Here is an 18399-nt window from a genome sequence, read left to right on the forward strand (position 1 = left end):
AGTTAGACGAGGACGCTAGGCCTCGGAGGGGTGGATTGTGAGATTCTGAGATTCCTTACAGAGGTGTGGAAACCTCTCCTACACACGTTTTAAAATCGTGAGCCAAAGATCCACATGTTTTCAGATTCTCTACACAAATGTGAGCTTCTTTTTTTTTTGCAAGCTTGGTCAGCCTTTCTGCTATACATGGCGTTGAAGCCTTTCTGCTAGGCTCAATAATGTTAAATTGTAAATAATCATTTAATAATATCTCAAATTGTTGAGACGTGTATTTGGGCTAAATTCATGAAAGTATGGGCTACATAATGGGCCACAATGAGGCCCATTTAAAAAGAAAACCCAAAGTCCAATAGTGCAGGCCCTTTCGTCAATATTCCTCACCCTGTTAACAGCAGCGCTTCTCTCCCCCTCCGTCACTCTCTCCGACCAGATTCCGAGCAAGGATGCAGGCCCTTTCGAGGCGTCTAACGCAGCAGCAGAGTCTCAACTCTCCTTCATCAATTTCTTCCCTCAAGTTGATATACCCTCTTTCTCATCACTGTAATCCCTCATTGCTCTCTCTCTCTCTCTCTCTCTCTCTCTCTCTCTCTCTCTCTCTCTCTCTCTGTTGTGTGATTCCACGTACACCTTGATTTCTTCCATTTTAGCCTCTTCAATTCATTTTTTTTTTCTTTTTCCAGATTCTGGAGATGATCGTCCACGGTATGAATCCACCTTGGCTACGCGGGGAGTGGGGCACCTTGTCCGCAAGGGCACTGGTGGGAGATCGTCTGTTAGGTAATTTAACCCTATATTTTTCTTCGTGTTTGCATTTTCCTATTTGATCGTCGGGCCAATGTCGTGCAAGTAATGCTGGATATACTTCGGATTTCTGAGGGGATTTAACAAATTTAATGTAATAATTAGTAGTAGTGGTTCAAGTTTGGAATTTTATTGCCGTTCATTGCTTGATTCATATCATGATAAAGGTAAGCATTTGTTAGATATAATCTTTTTGTATTGAATAATTTAAAATATCATGGTAAAATGAGTTGAATAATTTAAAAGTTCATTGTATTGAATAATTTTTTAATGGGATAATGAAGCAGGCGACTTAAGTCTGAGTTAGTTTATCTTCTCCTGTTGGATAATCCTAGAATTAGCTTATCTGTTCTCTTTTAAACATACACATTAGATTTTCAAGCAGACCAGATTATTGATATCTAACTCGATTTGGGTTTATTTCTAGTTAAAAACAAAATTCTGAATCTGAATTTGCTGATTTTACTCTCTCATCACAAAAATATTTTGCAGTGGGATTGTGGCTACTGTCTTTGGAGCTACTGGATTCCTTGGCCGTTATGTTGTACAACAACTAGGTAATAGGTGAACATAAATGATGCTAGCACTCGGTTTCTTTTTTGCCTATATATGCAATTTATATGTCCCTGTATATCTTCTACTTTTAAATGGTTCTGGTAGTGGGCTTGGCAGCATTGGCTCTATTATTGACATTTTATCAATTTTATGCTAAGTGTGATTTTGGAAATCAATTTTGTTTCAGCTAAAATGGGGTCCCAAGTGTTAGTCCCTTTTCGAGGTTCTGAAGATTCACCTCGTCATCTTAAATTAATGGGAGATCTGGGACAGGTAGAGCAATATATGATGTTGTGATGTTATGGACGAGAGCACAAATTCTCTTTTTCATGTGCTTCTGAACTCTCTCTTTTCCCCCTCACTGTTAGTTTGATCATCCTAACTCTTTTTTTTTTTTTTTTTTTTTTTTTTTTTTTTTTTTTTTTTTTTTTTTTTTTTTTTTTTTTTTTTTGTTCTCCTTTATTTATTTATTCCCCAGATAGTACCAATGAAATACAACCCAAGAGATGAAAATTCAATAAAAGCTGTAATGGCAAAGTCTAATGTCGTCCTTAATCTTATTGGTACGGGATTCCCATATTTTTTCCCGTCTTGTGAAAGGTTAAATCTTTTTTTTTTCTTTCTTTTTTTTAGAATTCTAGTATTAGACATTACCCTATTTGTTGACAGGAAGAGAGTATGAAACAAGAAATTACAGTTTTGAGGAGGTAAATAATTCCATGGCTGAACAACTTGCCACGGTATGCTTCTTAGAACTGATCTTTTTTATTTTTTCAGTTTTTCTTATGAAAGTTACCTTCTTTCGGCTGTTTTATTCGCATCTCCTGCATCATTATTTGGCTTGTGTTTTCATATGGCCTTCTTAAAAAGGATTAAAATTTGATGGGAAGGCTATAATCATTACAAAATTGAAGTAATTAGGGAAAGCAAAGATGTATATGAATGAGAGGATGGGATATAGTGATGGGTGAGTACGGAAGTAGATGAAAGCTGGGATAAGCATCAAGCAATGTGGGCTTGAAGTGGAGGAAATGGGAATAGGCTTGGCCTTCGCGAAGCCTATTGGATGAAAATCCACCAAGCTAATATTTGGTAGTTGTCATCGTACCAGGTCATTTCGGGGGGAATTTTACCTGATCTAATATATTGGAAGTGAGGAAAAATTTGGTGAGTGTATTCTTCAAATGATGGATTTGTTTCTATTACAATTTTGTTCAATCCTTGTTTTACTTTGTCTACAAATTCTTAATAATTTAGTGACATACTTCTATGTGTTGATTGAAGTATTTAAAAAGTGCTTGGCTCACTTGAGCACAAAGTGCAAGAGAAATTAAGGTTTTAGTTACAGAAGCGACAAATATAATTAACTTTTTATATATAAAAAAATATAGTTGTATTATTTTTTAATTAGGAAAAAAAAATCATTAATCAATAAACTGTGAGAAAAATGGAAGAATATGAAAGGGTTTACAAGAACAACAGCTCAAAAAAAAGGAGCCAACCAACAACAGACCTAACGAGGAAAACGGCACCAATTCGAAAGATTAAGGTGTGGAGGATAGTTAGAAAAGTCTTTAACTATGAGCGAACAAAATTTGATTAAAAAATCATTGATGATATGTAACAATTGTCTTGATTGAAAACAGTTTCAAAATTTTGATGGATGATGGTTCAATTTTAAACAATATATTATTAGTAATAATATGATAACGATACAATTTTAAGAAATTAGAGCTTTTTAGGAGAGTGGGGAGAGAAATGAATACTTTTTCTGAGTAATTCATAGTTTGTATAAAAAAATAAAATAAGCTATTTAAAAAGGGCTTCAAGTGCAGAGGCACCATGCACTTGCATTGAGGCACTTTTTAAAACACTGGTTTATATGATCTGTTTCCCCATTAAGATACTGTTGCAATTGGCATTTCATATTCAAACCAGTAGCATCTTCCCTAGATCCTCTACCATTCTGAATATTAATTAATAAAGACAAGATAGACAAAAAGGGAGAGTAGGTGCGTATATTAAGATGAAGTATAATGGTTGAAGTAGGTTGCATGTATAATCCATCACTCAGCTATGCAACTTCTTAATATTTTGCTTTGTTTCTAATTTAAGTATGAAGTTTTTTCTTTACGTAGGCAAAGGCAACTTTTGTAATCATCATATAGGGTTAAATCACGAATGTGCTTTCAGTGTTTTTCTTTTTTAAGCTACGAAGTAGTAAACAAAGAAGTTATGATTCCTCCTTTGTTCTTTCTTTTCTTTTCTGTCTTTGTGTTCACTGCCCTCTTTTCTTCTTTTGAGTCATGTAGATTAGTTTGTTCCTTCCTTTTCAATATTGTAGATTGCCAAAGAACACGGTGGCATTATGAGGTTTATTCAAGTTTCCTGTCTGGGAGCATCTTCATCGGCTCCGTCCAGATTTCTGAGAGCTAAAGCTGCTGCTGAAGAATCTGTTTTAAAGGCGTTCCCTGAGGTAAATATTAATCATTTTTTTTTTTTTTTTTCCCTGAGGTAAAGGCACGTAGCTGAGAATATAGTTTTTCTGATTGTAGTTTCATACTATTAGAGAATCATACAAATCTTGATCATTTATCATGTATTTATTTTTTGTTATCGTGGGAGTAATCTTTGGTGAATGAAGGTTGACGTGAAACTGTGTTCAAGATTGAGATGAAATCGTGTTTAGGGTTGAGATGAATGTCTAACGTTGCATATTAGTTTTATTGATTGTATGGATAGAAAAGTGCTAATTTCAAATCCTTGGTTCAAATTTGCGATCTACAATTTGGAATTTCAATCCTAGAATTGAAATTTATTTTTTATTGATTTTTTGCTTTTATATGTTAATTAATTTATTTAACGTTTGGGTGAACCTCATCCACTTCCTTGTTCATATTTGGCATTATGATATTATTAATTAGGTCTTGTTTCTTGTATTGATTTTCTTTTTTCATAGGAAACATCATGTTTTGTATATGCTCTACTAAAGGACCGTATACAAATGAAAAAAAAAAAAAAAAAAAACTAGAGATTACATAAAAGGCTTTAGTTGTTGACTCGAGAATAATAGATAAATGATAATTACATAAATCTTCAGAAGTAGATGATGGGAGCTCGAAGCTGCCAATGCGATTTAGATTTACATGTGAGAGGAGGATAGTGGGCAACAACATAGATTGGTGGTTGTGGGGGTGTACTTTGTGTATTTGACCCCCCTAAATTTGTAATAGGGTAGCATGGCAATAGGTTTCATGGGAGGAAAGGACTGTATATGTGTAAGTGGAGCCATTACGTGGGCTTCGATTATTTCTGCATTTTTAAGGACTTTATAAGTTAATTTTTTTTTATTAGTTTATAGGATAAAAATAAAAATACTTTTATTAATAGTTATTTATATTTTAATTATTAATTAGTAATTATAATAAGAAGCTTTATATAAAAAAATGAATAACGTAAATTAAAAAATTTATGCAAAAAAATAATAATAAAAAAAAAAATAAAAAAGGAGAGAGGGAGGTAGGAGTGAGGACATAGGGAAGTTGTGAGTCTATATTTGAATGCTCCGGCGGGGAGGGAGGAGGGCTATGACTAAGTTCAATGTTTGAATGTTTGCCTTTAGGCTTTTGGGATCAAAGAGTTTTTGTAATTGTCCATGGTCTTCTTTGAATGGCTTCTTTTCTTCATTTCCTTGTTTGAATTCTTTATTCTTACGTAATAAAAATTCTGGTTTTTCTTTTGATCGTTCACACAAATAATTCTAAAGGTGCAGAGCTTGTTAATCTAGCAAATAGCACAAGAAATTTATTTTGATTGCAACTTTTCTCCTTTTATTTTGTGGTCATTGTGGGAGTTGACGTTTCTGAAATGTGCTTTTACAGGCAACGATTTTGAGACCTGCAGCTATGATTGGTACCGAGGACCGGATTATGAATCCGTGGGCACATTTTGCTAAAAAATATGGCTTTATTCCCCTCTTTGGAGATGGATCTACAAAGTAGGTATTTCATATCACTTATTTTATGGATCAAAGTCGTATATTGTGCTATTGTAGCATGCAGGCATTGAATAGTTAGAATTTGTTGAGTTTATTACTTATTTTCTGATTGTTATCCTAACCACCAGCGCTTTCTTTGTAGAATCCAACCTGTGTATGTTGTTGATGTTGCTGCTGGAATTGTTTCAGCCTTGAAAGATGATGGTACCAGCATTGGAAAAGTTTATGAACTAGGTGGTCCAGAGATCTTTACAGTGCATGAATTGGTATGTTTTTTCTTAATATCCTTCCCCCTCCCCACATGAAAAAAGAAATGAAATTTCCTCATAAAGCTGCATGTTCTATTCAGGCAGAGATTATGTATGACATGATCCGTGAATGGCCTAGCTACCTGAAAGTCCCTTTCCCTATTGCAAAGGTAAAAGCTGTAGAAGTTGATGATATGCAACGTTGTATCTATGATTTCCCTCGACTCCTCTATATGTTGCCTAGTATATTCCTTCTTTTTTTTGTTGCTGTTATGCAAAAACTATTCACTTGATACTCTTGCGTTTGCCCTGCTAATCGCATAAAATTTGGAATATGCTTGATGATTTTACTTGGTTGAATGAAGTTTCTCTGGAAATCATCATCTGCCCCATTGCTGCATACATTTTTAACTTGTTAATTGATAATTGGAAGAGCATTATTTATTTAGCTAGCATACTTGTGTGAAAACAATTAAGCCTAGGAAGTGTAAGTTGCTCATATAGATGTTACATGACTCCCCCTGTCCTCCTTTCTGTGCTTATTGGGTACAATTGCAGATAAAGCTGGCTTGGTTATTATATCGTTTTGAACCTCGTTGAATTTTTCTCAACTAAAAGCTGCTGTTTGGCTTCAGGCAATTGCTACGCCCCGAGAAATATTACTTAACAAAGTCCCATTTCCATTACCAACGCCAGAGATTTTCAATCTGGATCAGATCCTAGCTCTAACACAAGATACAGTTGTTTCTGAAAATGGTAAGCATGCCCTTCATTCTTTTCCCTTGCAGAGAAGTTGAGATGTTCTCTAACACTCTATGATCTTGCAATTCTATTTGCAGCATTGACTTTCAATGATCTTGGGATTGCACCACATAAGTTGAAGGGGTATCCTGTAGAGTATCTTATATCATACCGTAAAGGTGGCCCGCAATTCGGTTCCACAGTCAGTGAAAGATTTTCTCCTGATTCTTTTCCTTAGGCTTCTTTTGAATATTTGTTGAAGCCTCGGATATTTTGTATTAACTTAGTTGAAAAGCTTTGAGAATGGCCTGTTTATGTCTTGATTTGATTAAATAAAATGGAGAATGTTTTGAGTTCAAGCCTCGTGTTTCTTTTATCTTCTTCGTTCATGGTTTAGAATGCACAATGTATTTGGTGTTGTAATTAATAAAGGTTGGATGCTTGGTCACATTATTTTATGATCATAAGATCATAAATTGTATTTTTGAAGTGGTATCCTAAGTCTATGGTTAAAGATTTCTGATAAGCTTAAGCTAGGTGAAGACTGAATTGCCCATTTATATATATATTATATATTTTGGTATCTGTGACTCTTTTTGGTGACATTTTAAGTAGAGGGATTGAGTGTGAAGGTTATAAGCTGCTCCTGAAGCTGAAAAGTGAGGGAGAAAACCCATTACACAAGGAAGGAATCCGAGATGCACTTTTGAATTGGAGTATCAAATATATAAACTCAAACATCAGATTTCGAAGAGGACGATTCATAGGTGAAGGTAATAGAATCCAAGGAAAGATGGAGGTGGGAGACGAGGATGGGGACGGAGCATTCGAGCGAGTGAGATTGGGAGGTAGAAACATTGGAGCTTCAATGTCAGTCAGCCATGGAAGTGAAGGTAAATTGCCCAACTGTTGTTGCATAAACATTTATGTAAACAGCAACATTCAGGGTGTGAACAATTCAACATTGAATGAAAGTGAGGTCAGAATGGAAAGCCCAGGAGTTCGGTTCTTCATTGGAGATACGGATAAAAAATCACATCAAAATTACAGATCAGTTCATCAACTATGCCAATGGAGTGTAATGCTGCTTGTTCTTCTTGTACTCCTCTTTATGTTGGTTTTAGAGATGAGAACGTTTCGTTCTTAAGATTGTACTTTGATACTAATGGGAAAGCCATTGGATTGCAATGTTCCAAGTAGGACCTTTGGTTTTTTGTCTGGCTAATTTGTAAGCACCTTGACTATTGTAATAGTAATTTTTAGTACATTTGAGGGTGTCGAGCATAGGAGAATTTGAAATACTAATTTAATGGAATAAAATTGAGTTGATTTTTGTTTCTTGTGTGTGGAAGATAACATGAACAAGAAAGAATTTGATTTAGTTGAAGAAAGAAGAGGTGATAGAAACATACAACAGATTTCCAATTAACTCTTTTACCCATCAGCATGATCACAGTATTGATCGTGATTCAAAGCCAAACAAAATTGGCTGAAACAGATCAATCTAATCAGAAGGAAAAAAGAATTAAGAATGAGGAACAGATACCAGATTAAGCGATTTTCATTTCTTGACGAACTGCAAGCCATTGGCGTTGGAGTATCGCTCCATGAATCTCATGAACCTGTCCCACTCCCTCGGGGTCCGCATCACGTACTTGGCCTCGATTCCTGCCGGCTTCCCGTTGATGAACTTGGCATTCACATCCACCGACTGAATCACGCCTTCCTCATCGATCATGTAGAATCCTGTAATGTCTCCAACCTCAGCCGACGAGTCGAACACCGACGGCTCATCGAACTTGAAAATGGCCATTCCGTTGGTGCCATCTCGCGATTTGGTCAGTCTCACGTCCGGCACCGTCTGCTCGTCCGTGCCCTGGATGAACTGAATCTTCGGCTGAACCATCATCATCACGATCGGATTTCGAGGCCGTCCGTGCGCTTCACATCTCCGCCGACCGAGCGTCTGGCATTTTCCGCCGGAGACGCTAAGAGAGCGGCCGTAGAATGCGGAGAAGGCGCTCCGGTGGAGTGTGGCGGAAGCGAAAACTAAAGAGAGCAGGGAGGTAGTGTTTAACTTGCTGATAAGAATTAAGGGTGGAAAGTGGGAAGGGAGAGAGTGATGAAATTACCTTTGGTGGATGAAGGATGATGCAGATGGGGAGTGGAGGCGAGAGATTGCAGAGTCGCCATTGAAACGCAAGGGTAGTGCAGAGAGGGAGAGACCAGAGAGAGAGAGAGAGAGAGAGAGATAAAAGGCAGAATGGTGTGGTTTGAAGATGGGGGAAGCTGTGTAAGGAGGAGAGCCATTCACTATTACTACACATCAATCATCAATATCTTTTCATTTCATTAAATTACAGAAAATACATTATGAGTCAAATTATGTATATTTGGTCATAATATTATTTATTTTTTAATACAGTTCATAACCTTATAATTAATTTTTAAAAATTAGATTAAATTAGAGAAAAGACATCTCAGCTCAAGTTCGTCGAATTTTCATATCTTACCAGGAATGTTTTATTTCTCTCTTCTCTACTGACACATCGCCCGGTAACTAACCCTAATACCATTTGTAATAGTCTAAGCTCACATTAGCAAATATTGTGTTCGTTTTGGCCCGTTATTATGTATCGCCATCAACCTCACGATTTTAAAAGACATCTGCTAGAGAGAGGTTTTTAAAGAAAAATTTGATAGGGAGAAATTTCCACACCCAAGGTTTCTACATACTTAAAGGTTTTCAAAGGAAAGGAGAAGTTTTCACACTTTTATAAAGAAAAGTTTCCACATACTGGTTAAGGAATAAACGTGAGATCTCACATGAATTATCGGTCTTGTTTAAAAAATATATTTTTAATTTAAATTTAGCATTTTCCTCAGCAAAATCCATAGCATTTTCACCTCACAATAACAGCAACAAATGTAGAATGCCCAAGAACAATTTAGCCTCTCTCATCTCCTTCCCAATTGTTCTTCTCCTTCGGCCCTGTTGGGCCACCCTCTCCAAACAATTCCCCTGGTAACTTTCCGATTATGTTTGCAACCGAAAACCGAATCATCGAAGGAAGGAAATTAATCATTTTGTCGAGCGTCGTTCTCGAGCTGTAGATGATAGTCGGACCCCATTCTCTCATGAACTGCAACCAACAAGGCTCCACAACGCCATTGTCTCTCAAGTGCTCTGCTGCAACTATTTCATAATGGCTGCTTGAATCGATACAAAGATGACTACGTGCACAGTCGTTCCTAATTCCGATCCCGAGCATTGCAGAGCCTTGAATGTAGACCCCAGGATGAGGGTAGCTAGCATGTCCGCTCTTTGAGGAGTAAACTATGGCTTTGTTCCCTTGTATGAACTCCAAATTGTAAGCATCCACCCATTCACCACCACTGTGCTGGGAAAAGTAAATGCTACCAAGTTCTCCTGTGAAGTTGCAGATCCTGAGGGTGACATGCTCCCAATCTCCCACATGTTGTCCAATCTTCCCAAGACTGATATCCATGATTCCAAGCTTAAGAGTGGCTGATCCATTGAAGGGACAGAAAACCCACATGGCAATATCCGTGAATGTCCCTCCCAGAGCTGGCTTCACATGAACATAAAGTTTGGCGCTTTCCAGATTTCCATATATGATCTTGTCTCTACAATCATCACTGGGCAAATCCATCCAACATACTGTCTCATTTCTCCCACCACCTGGCAAATTTGTGCCACAAACATGAATGGCCTCCCCAGATGACATACCATCTCTGTGTAACAGCACCCCGTTTTCGAAAAACCAGGAAACAGAAGATGGCAAGTAGATTTCTTTGGGATGAAAGAAGAAAGTGGGTCCATAGTGGTTGATAAGAGCGTGAATCTGATCGAGATTCGGCATTGTATGCAGTGTAGAATCCAGGTTTTTTAAGCACGCAATAGGAAGCTCTTTTTCAGTGACTTTGTGACTACCAGAATAAAATGTTCCTACGGGAACACCCCTTCCAAGCATCCCCCGGTGACATGCTCTTGTACTCCAAATCTGTACTGGAAAGTTTGTACATTTGAAACTGATATTAAGCATTAAGCGATAAGTTTCACATCTATCGGTTAAATCAGCTCGAACGCACCTTACTTCACCTAATTCAGGCTTTTTTAGCTTGTTAGTAACAAAATAACCCATGGATTTATAACCATCAGGCGGTTGAGGTAGCCAAATGTAAGCACATTCACTGTACTGCTCCTCTCTCCCATCGTCTGGACTCCATATCAATGTATAATCAAGGGGTTTCACAAGGGCTGGTAATTTAACAATGTTGCTAACACGATCACCATCCTGAAAATAAGCATCTACTTCCCTCGCGACAAGAAGATAACCATGCAGGGGCTGGTCATTACGTTGGCAAAAGTGACCAAGGCAGTGGAATCCTTCAGATATCCTTAATGGTCTGTAAAATGTAACACCATTGTTTTCTCGGTGCGTTAGATTGAAGCCCCATATGGAAGCAAATTGGGTGATTTTCAGAACCTCAATTTCCCCAAGACTTGCTTTTCCAGAACCAAAACCTCCACCTAAAAGACATGCATCAAGTTCCATTGAAGGAAGATCAATATTTGTATGTATAACTGCAACTACACACGTGAAAGCTCTGACCTCTACAATTACTTATTCACAAGTTAGAGCGCTTGGAAAACTCACCACAACTAGACATCTATCTTTAAACAAACTAGAGACAGCTATTAACTTGTATCTTTCTCCATGAAATTGTTAACGAATCTTATTACGTCAAAGATTACCACCCAGATTCTCAATTTCTTCAATATTTCCCCCTAATGAAAATTGATCCTACAACTTTGCAGGCTATTGCGACCTCAAACGTTAATGGATGCTCTGCTCTACGGGCATCCTTTTGTTTTGTGTCAACACATCGCTTTTAGTTACATCAAAATAATCCAGTTTTCAATGCAGATATCTCTTCTCTGTGCGATGGTTGAATTAGAACAGAGCTTCGTTCCACAAGATTCTATTTTTCCCTTCATAGTTATCAACAACAAGAACTCAACTTTATATCTCTATTGCTTCGACGTTAAAATCTTACACTACAACAAACCCAAGTAGTTTATTGGGGAAAAGGAGAGATCGACTAGCTTATCCAATACTCCTTATCAACTAAAGCCACAAGTTGAGTCAGAAACAAACAAAGAATTGCCTCAAGTTCGATGAAAAGTATCAAGGGGAATAATACAACAAAAAATGGACAAAAGGCAATAGCTTATAACTCAAATTCATTTGATAATATCATATACCTTGAGGCCATTCAGGAACTGGGGAAGGCAACGAGAAATGGTAGGGCTCATCCGAAGGCAAAAGGTCGTGGGTATTGCTCCAGAGGAACAAGTTGCATCTGTACGTCATCTGGGTTAAACCATTGATGTACAAGGAAAAGTTAAACAGGGAAAACAACCCCCCATTCTCCCTTCCTAAAAAAACCTTACATTCTTTTGTCCCCTCATCATAAAAAAAGATTGACAAATGAACTCTTGCTGTAACGATAATGTAAATGTCACTGCATACTAATACGAGACATGATCTGATAAAATTGATTAGCTCATCTGAAGAGAAGACAAGCCTTGGTAACGTAAGAACATTGCCAATTTTCAAGATTGAGAACAAGCAAGACTGAACAACTTCACTACCATCTTGCCTTTTTTATTTAGATGACTATGAATACAACAGAAATGGTGATGGGGAGAGTTCCCTTGAACTTCGAAGCACAAATAAGTGAAACAAGGAAACAAAAAACAATGCATAACAAACAATTCCAAGATGCATCAGTTTATTAGGCAAACTTCAGGCTTCATTTAATTGAACTATAGTTCATAGAGAATTTGGCAAGCTCTAACAAGTCAAACATACCTGCTACAGCTATGATAAATGGCGAGGTCATCTAAAGCACTCAAAGCTAAACCACAAGAAGCAGTAATAAGCCCAAACGGCACAGCTTGGCATCCCCAGGATTTATTCACCCCTTCTTCCAATGGATTTATGGAACTGGTGCAAGCAACCCTTGATCAGAGATTATCATCTTCCACCGGTTCCTTCTGGAAAACCGATATTTGATTTCAATGACAATGGCTTATAAAAGGAAAATTTTGGTAATGAGAGAACATAGGAAAGTAACTTGATTGTCATGGCACTATCTTTAACAAAAAGAAAAGAGAAACGAATAAAAGGAAGACCCACTACCAGACGAAGTAAAAGGCGGCAACTAAGCCTCTAAAACAATCACAATATTCAAGAAGAACTACAGAACCCAGAAACATCCCTTCCTAAAATTGTCGGGCGATCAATTCCATGTTCGTAAATAAAACCCAGAAATAATAAGAGAAAAAAGACATCACAACCAATAGGACGCCGCACCTGGAAAATTGTGGGATTGGAGAGAGCGTTCGAAGATGGAAACCAATTTGGGGCGAATGCCCTTTATATCAGCTAAGTCGGTGGCATCCGCGACATCGATCGAGCATTCGGGAAAATGAGATACCAAAAAGCGAAGGATTGATTTCATTCAGGAAATGTCTGTGATGAAGGAGAAGAAGAAGTATTTATGTTGCTATGGAGGGAAACTGCAGCGAAGAAAAAAGGTTTGTCCGATTAGTCTGGACTTCTCCAATCAATCGATGATCAAAAGAAAAATAGAAAAATAGAAAAAATCAGCACCTTTTCTCCACCAATTCCCATTTCAAATTTCAACCAATGATCTTCACAGACGCGGGGGGTCGCAGATTCCAAATGCAATCATCCTTTCTTTTTTTCTGTTTTTGGTGAGAAAAATGTATGAATATAAATGAAAACGGAACGTGGAAAATGCTGGAATAAATGGATCAAACGAGAGGTGTCCAGTAGAGGTGTACATGTCCAGTTGGGTTGAGTTGAATTAAGGAATTTTTGTTTGACGATCAAACCAAAACCCAACTCTAACCCAAATCAAAATCAATGGGATAGTTCAAATTAATGGGTTAAAACTTTTCACCATCTTACACAAACACAAATCATTCTATAATTATTCACATAAAAAAACAAATCATTCTATAACTATTCACATAAAAATAACATAATTGTAAGATTCTTAATATAATTTATGTATTTATTTTTAACTCGAGAGTTTGTCCCACGAACGCAAAACTGATTCAATTCGAGTTTAAAAAAATGAACCAAACCCTACTCGAAATGCTAATTCAACCCAACCCAACCCTTATAGTTCAGGTTGGATTGGATTTTCAGATTGAAACAAATTGGTTGGTCAAATTTATTATAAATTTTAAAAATTACTTCTTAGTATAATTTATTATAAATTTCAAAGTTTGTTCCATGTCTGGAAGACGGACGGTGAGTGAAAGTGAAGAAACAAACAAGAATAAGAGAGCAAAAGGAAACAAGTTCATTATACGATTGATGAAAAGGATCATCTTCCAAGTCTTTCCCCCTCGCATAGCCTAACAACTGCTTCTACTTCAAATCCCAAAATTCCCCACTTGAATTGCATCTCAAAAACTATCCAACTGGGAAAAATCTCTGCCATCTTATCTTCTTCAATTAATTCCTCACAAATTAACATTTCTACTAACGTAACGTCAACCTCACAACCTCAAAACACAAACTACAAACCAATTCCTAAACCACTCTCTCTCATCACACCCGAGACACTGCATTCTCTCTTAACCCACACCTTCAAACCAAAAACTCTTCCACGCTTTCATCTCCATAATGGATGATATGCACAAAGTAGATGATTGATGATGCTATTGAACCTTGTGATACCCTCGCTGAGGGAATCCATTGCCTCTCAACCTACCATAGTCACTGCCATCCTGGCTGCTTCCTCGGCCCAAACCACGAGAACCAAATCGTCCTCTGGGTGCATCTGACTGGTAACTGCCTCTGCCTCCTCTTCCCCTTCCTGATCATGAAACAATAAAATGCATCATAAACCATCAATGTGAAGCCAATGTAAATAAATTGTCATTTGCAAAGGTTTAGTTAGGAGCAAAGTGCTCATTGATCGCTACTATTAAGAATTAGAAAAGGCATATATATAAACTGGACTGGGCAGCATAACTAGTGTCAACACAGGGTTGGCTTACATGCCTTCCCAAAAAAAGCTATTTGAAGAATTTTGTTTCAACAAGAACCAATGAGCAAGGACCCTTGTATCCCGGTTAAAGTTTTATCTTTTCAAAATCGGTTATGTTTAATTCTGCATTATTCTGACTAATATACCAATATAGAGCTCAGAAACATTCTAACTCATAAAGGAAGAAACCTTGAAGGTTTCACAAATTTGCAAAAAGATAGCATAAGAAAACCAGAAAATAAGTTACAAACGAAACAAGGTATATTTGCACTTACTTCCTCCTCGAGAACCACTGCTGTTTGGCCTGCGTTCCTCAATGTAGACTTGCCTTCCACCTATTTGAATTGGAGACGCCTGCAGCAGAATATGACAGATTTATATTTTACAAGGGAAAGAAACGTAAAAACCAAAACAAACTTGGCTTGTCTCTGTCACAGAAACCAAAACAAAATAAAATGTCTAACCTTTAGGGCATTTTGAACGCCAAGAATATCTTCGAACTCCACGAATGCATAACAAACCCCAATTTCCTGAACAAAAAAAATATCTGTGTTTAGCCATTAAAGATTAACCAACAAACATCAAGAAGTAAGGAACTGACCTTTCGGGACCTAATGAATACGCCATCAGGCAAAATTTTGCCAAAAGATTTAAATTCTTGCTCAATTTCAGCTTCAGTAACAGAAGGCGGCAAGTTTCTAACATAGACAGATTTTGGTTCACCTGAAGAAAGAACGATAAAACAACCAGTCAGATGCTTTGGGAATGCAAATTACACAAAATACAATAATATTTTTTCAACGTCTCAAAAACACAGACAACATTTCTCGCGCAAACATCCATTATAACAATACTTTTCCCTGAGTCCTTTTCATGGTTATTTCAAGCAGCATGCAGAAAACTGTACTACAAGATAAAATAAAGAGCTGTCATACAAAAATTCATGTAAAAGTATGGGTCCTGAAAGCAACCAATAAAAAATTATTAAAATCCAACCTGTAAAACCTTAAAAGACCAAAAACATCATACAACAATATAAAGAATGGAGTACAAACAGGAAAAAAAAAATAATGATGTTTCAGACTATTGCAATAATTTAGATAGTAAACTCCATAATTTAAAAATGAATCAAGAATTTGACCTCCATCTTCCATACCAAAACCTTCTTCAATTGCATCTGCTCCAGATTCAGGGGCATATGATGGTGCAGGGTTTATCTGTTGTGGGGTAGGTTCGGGAGTATGGTTCCACTCAGAAGTAGCTGGAGCACTCGGGTAAAATGATGATTGCGGAATAGCTGATTGTGCAGATTCCGCTCTAGAAGCCCTTAACTACATAGTTTCAATATTATCAACACATAAGAAAATAATCTCACATTTGTACCACCGATCAATATCCAGCTCAAGCTGTAATAACTGAAAAAATGACAGCCCTAAGATATCTCCAATTTATGACTTGGATGAAACAAAATCATAATCATATAGCTTCCCAACTTTTGTATTCCTCTTTTTGGTGAGGTTCATGTTACGACCATTTTATTACCCTGAACTCTGTAGATTATTTTATAGTCACAAAAACTAACTAATAAATGATTATGGCTTGATGGAATATTTTCATTGCACACACACACACAACAGACACACAGACAGCATGCAAACAAAGGAACCAACACTAGGAGCTATGGTAGAGTGCACATACTATGGAAGCATAAGTTCTCTTTTCTGGCTCTCCAACGGGTTCATCAATCACTGCAGAAAGAGGCTCCTGCACACTATTAACTACAATTGGATGTGAAGCAACTAAATCCTCCACAGTGGCCTCCTCCACAACAACTTCAGTTTCAAATTCTTCTTGTTGGTGTTGTTCAGGAAGGCTGTATTTATCAACTGGATCATCTTCTACATGAACTGGGTCCACATACTCTATTGCATTCTCCTCCAAAACATAGTCGGACACTACCAAAATGAAATCAAGAGAAATATAGTCTTAATATCCGGCTGAACTACTCAGGTTAATCTAGCTACTAATGATCCATGTAGAAACTATTTTAGCAACATACTAGTTCACTTTCAACTATCACTAATCTTTGAAATCTTCTAAAGTTAATAAATACAAGTGCTCCAAAAGATCAAGTGCACCATGTGAAGGGGAAAGAATCCACTATCCATGGCTATGACAAAAGTAGTTTTCTCCATATATAGGAAAAATTAAAAAGCTTAGTGATTTATTGCGTAATTCTTCAATCATATTGATAAAGTACCTGGTGGCTCTGGAATGGAGCTGAGAGCATTTAGTTCAGATTCAAATTTATTTTCTGATAGTACAGGCAATGGATTGGGCTGAGCTATCTCCTCCTCGATGAAATGAAAGATATCATTAAGAACAAAGTAACCCTTCTCTTGAGGAGCAAGAAAAAAGGTCTGCACAAACTTCCTGATCCCATTGAACTCTTTGGACTTTGCAGAACCTGAAACCACTACCAGAATACCCCCATTCCAAGAATCCATCGAATTGATCGTCTTAATTGAAAATGCAGTGAAATTTAGTGACATGATAAGTGTATGTATTTGCTGCAGAAGAAAAATAACAACATGTGAATAATAGTAACAAAAAGTTATATCATGCAGAAATATAGCTTGTCACAACAAACAAGCAAGCAATGAAGAGGCGTGTGTGTTTATTTTTTCTTGACCGACGCATTAGTGAAAGATTCAGAAACCCATTAAACCAGTAATCCCGTAATGACATTTCATAGCTTAAACCCTAATGAAGAGTAATACCTAACACTACGTACTGATAAAAAAATGTTAGAATCTATAAGAAACATGAGAACCAAACAGTTGCCAGCGTTGAGAATCAACAAATGACGAAATCACCAATTCCAACCAAAACATAACAAAATAATAGTACTCGAACATGGCCAAACCATCCTATCCTTCACTCGTATCAAAAATTGAGACGAGTGCATAAGAATTAAAAAGCAAGAAATACCAGCATTGTGGAAGCAGTCTCGGAGGAATCCCCATCAACCCGAATCATGGAGCTAGCATCGTTGTAAAACTGGTGGACAAGGTCAGGTTGTTGCCGAAGAACATGATAGTACTGCTCCACAAAGTAGGACCCTACCTGCACGATCTCGAAAATCCATATCCACCCATTAGATAAACCAAAAACACAAACAAAAAAAAAAATGCAATCAAAATATGTAAAGGCAATGTTAAAAGAAGAAGATGGAGACCTGGACAGCACTGACAGATCCAGAATAAGCTGCCATTTTCGCAACTGTAAACAAGCGGAGAAAAAAAAAAGTAAAGCTCAGTTGACGGAGGGCAGCATGCAAACCCCCAAATCCTAAAACTTAGTAGCGTAAGTACGAAGGTGGGTAGATCCAAGGGGGCAAAAAACAAAAAGGAAGCAGAAAACCCTAGGGAGAGTAGTTAAGAAATGTGTTAATGTTGTTAGAAATGGAGAATCAGGGATTGTATACGGAGGCAGTGGTCGAAGGGAACCGCGAAAGAATAAGAAACGGAGACTGCGCTGCCGATAAGGAAGGCGGAGATCAGAGAGACGGCGATAAGGAAAAACCTCAAAGGCAAAGGCAGCAGCAGATCTATCTACGCAAGGGGGAAGCGCAGGGATTTTGATTTCGGACACTCGAGAGACTCCAACAATTCGCTTTTATTTATATCGGAAACGACGATATCAAAGCACGGCCCTTGGATAGCTGGGCCCCACTCTCCAGCAACACTGCCACGTTAACCCCGTCGCCAATATCAACGGCCCAGATCTCTCGCATGCTTCTCTCTTGCTGCGATGGGTTTTGTCGGGTGGGTGGGTCAGCCCACTAAATGACCCGGCTTGACCCGGGAAAATGTAGTGATATAAGGTTTAGCTCTTGAGTGGGTAAAAGACAGTTTTTTTTTTTTTTTTTTTTTTACT

At 37.4% G+C, this 18399-nt stretch overlaps 4 protein-coding genes across 5 annotated transcripts; 1 reads left to right on the forward strand and 3 right to left on the reverse strand.

Annotated features, from left to right (window-relative positions):
• Positions 1-384: 384 nt before the first annotated feature.
• LOC111498144 (NADH dehydrogenase [ubiquinone] 1 alpha subcomplex subunit 9, mitochondrial-like) lies at positions 385-6792 on the forward strand. Its single transcript, XM_023149261.1, has 12 exons — positions 385-540; positions 681-777; positions 1294-1358; positions 1544-1629; positions 1835-1919; positions 2026-2096; positions 3701-3832; positions 5238-5353; positions 5496-5619; positions 5703-5771; positions 6237-6357; positions 6441-6792. Exons 1-12 carry the CDS (start codon positions 444-446, stop codon positions 6578-6580), a joined length of 1203 nt encoding a protein of 400 aa, XP_023005029.1. The 5' UTR covers positions 385-443; the 3' UTR covers positions 6581-6792.
• Positions 6793-7702: 910 nt separating this feature from the next.
• Positions 7703-8660, reverse strand: LOC111498173 (photosystem II reaction center PSB28 protein, chloroplastic-like). The gene is made up of 2 exons (XM_023149311.1): positions 8475-8660; positions 7703-8391 (listed from the first exon to the last, which is right to left on the reverse strand). Exons 1-2 carry the CDS (start codon positions 8650-8652, stop codon positions 7904-7906), a joined length of 666 nt encoding a protein of 221 aa, XP_023005079.1. The 5' UTR covers positions 8653-8660; the 3' UTR covers positions 7703-7903.
• On the reverse strand, positions 8541-13136 carry LOC111498114. 2 transcript variants are annotated; one of them, XM_023149216.1, is made up of 6 exons: positions 13047-13136; positions 12747-12952; positions 12243-12427; positions 11633-11741; positions 9250-10897; positions 8541-8631 (listed from the first exon to the last, which is right to left on the reverse strand). In XM_023149216.1, the coding sequence occupies exons 4-5, from the start codon at positions 11739-11741 to the stop codon at positions 9291-9293; spliced, it is 1716 nt and encodes a 571-aa protein (XP_023004984.1). In that variant the 5' UTR covers positions 12243-12427; positions 12747-12952; positions 13047-13136; the 3' UTR covers positions 8541-8631; positions 9250-9290. The 2 variants fall into 2 exon arrangements, with proteins under 2 accessions (XP_023004984.1, XP_023004985.1); XM_023149217.1 differs by lacking the exons at positions 8541-8631; positions 13047-13136 and having other exon boundaries at positions 9187-10897; positions 12747-13033.
• Positions 13137-13744: 608 nt separating this feature from the next.
• Positions 13745-18113, reverse strand: LOC111498136 (putative G3BP-like protein). Its single transcript, XM_023149250.1, has 9 exons — positions 17699-18113; positions 17452-17586; positions 16721-17030; positions 16159-16415; positions 15602-15791; positions 15062-15183; positions 14925-14990; positions 14736-14814; positions 13745-14286 (listed from the first exon to the last, which is right to left on the reverse strand). The coding sequence occupies exons 1-9, from the start codon at positions 17732-17734 to the stop codon at positions 14129-14131; spliced, it is 1353 nt and encodes a 450-aa protein (XP_023005018.1). The 5' UTR covers positions 17735-18113; the 3' UTR covers positions 13745-14128.
• Positions 18114-18399: the final 286 nt, after the last annotated feature.

This window comes from Cucurbita maxima, unplaced genomic scaffold (assembly GCF_002738345.1).
Source record: "Cucurbita maxima cultivar Rimu unplaced genomic scaffold, Cmax_1.0 Cma_Scf00024, whole genome shotgun sequence".
Taxonomy (NCBI): Eukaryota; Viridiplantae; Streptophyta; class Magnoliopsida; order Cucurbitales; family Cucurbitaceae; genus Cucurbita; species Cucurbita maxima.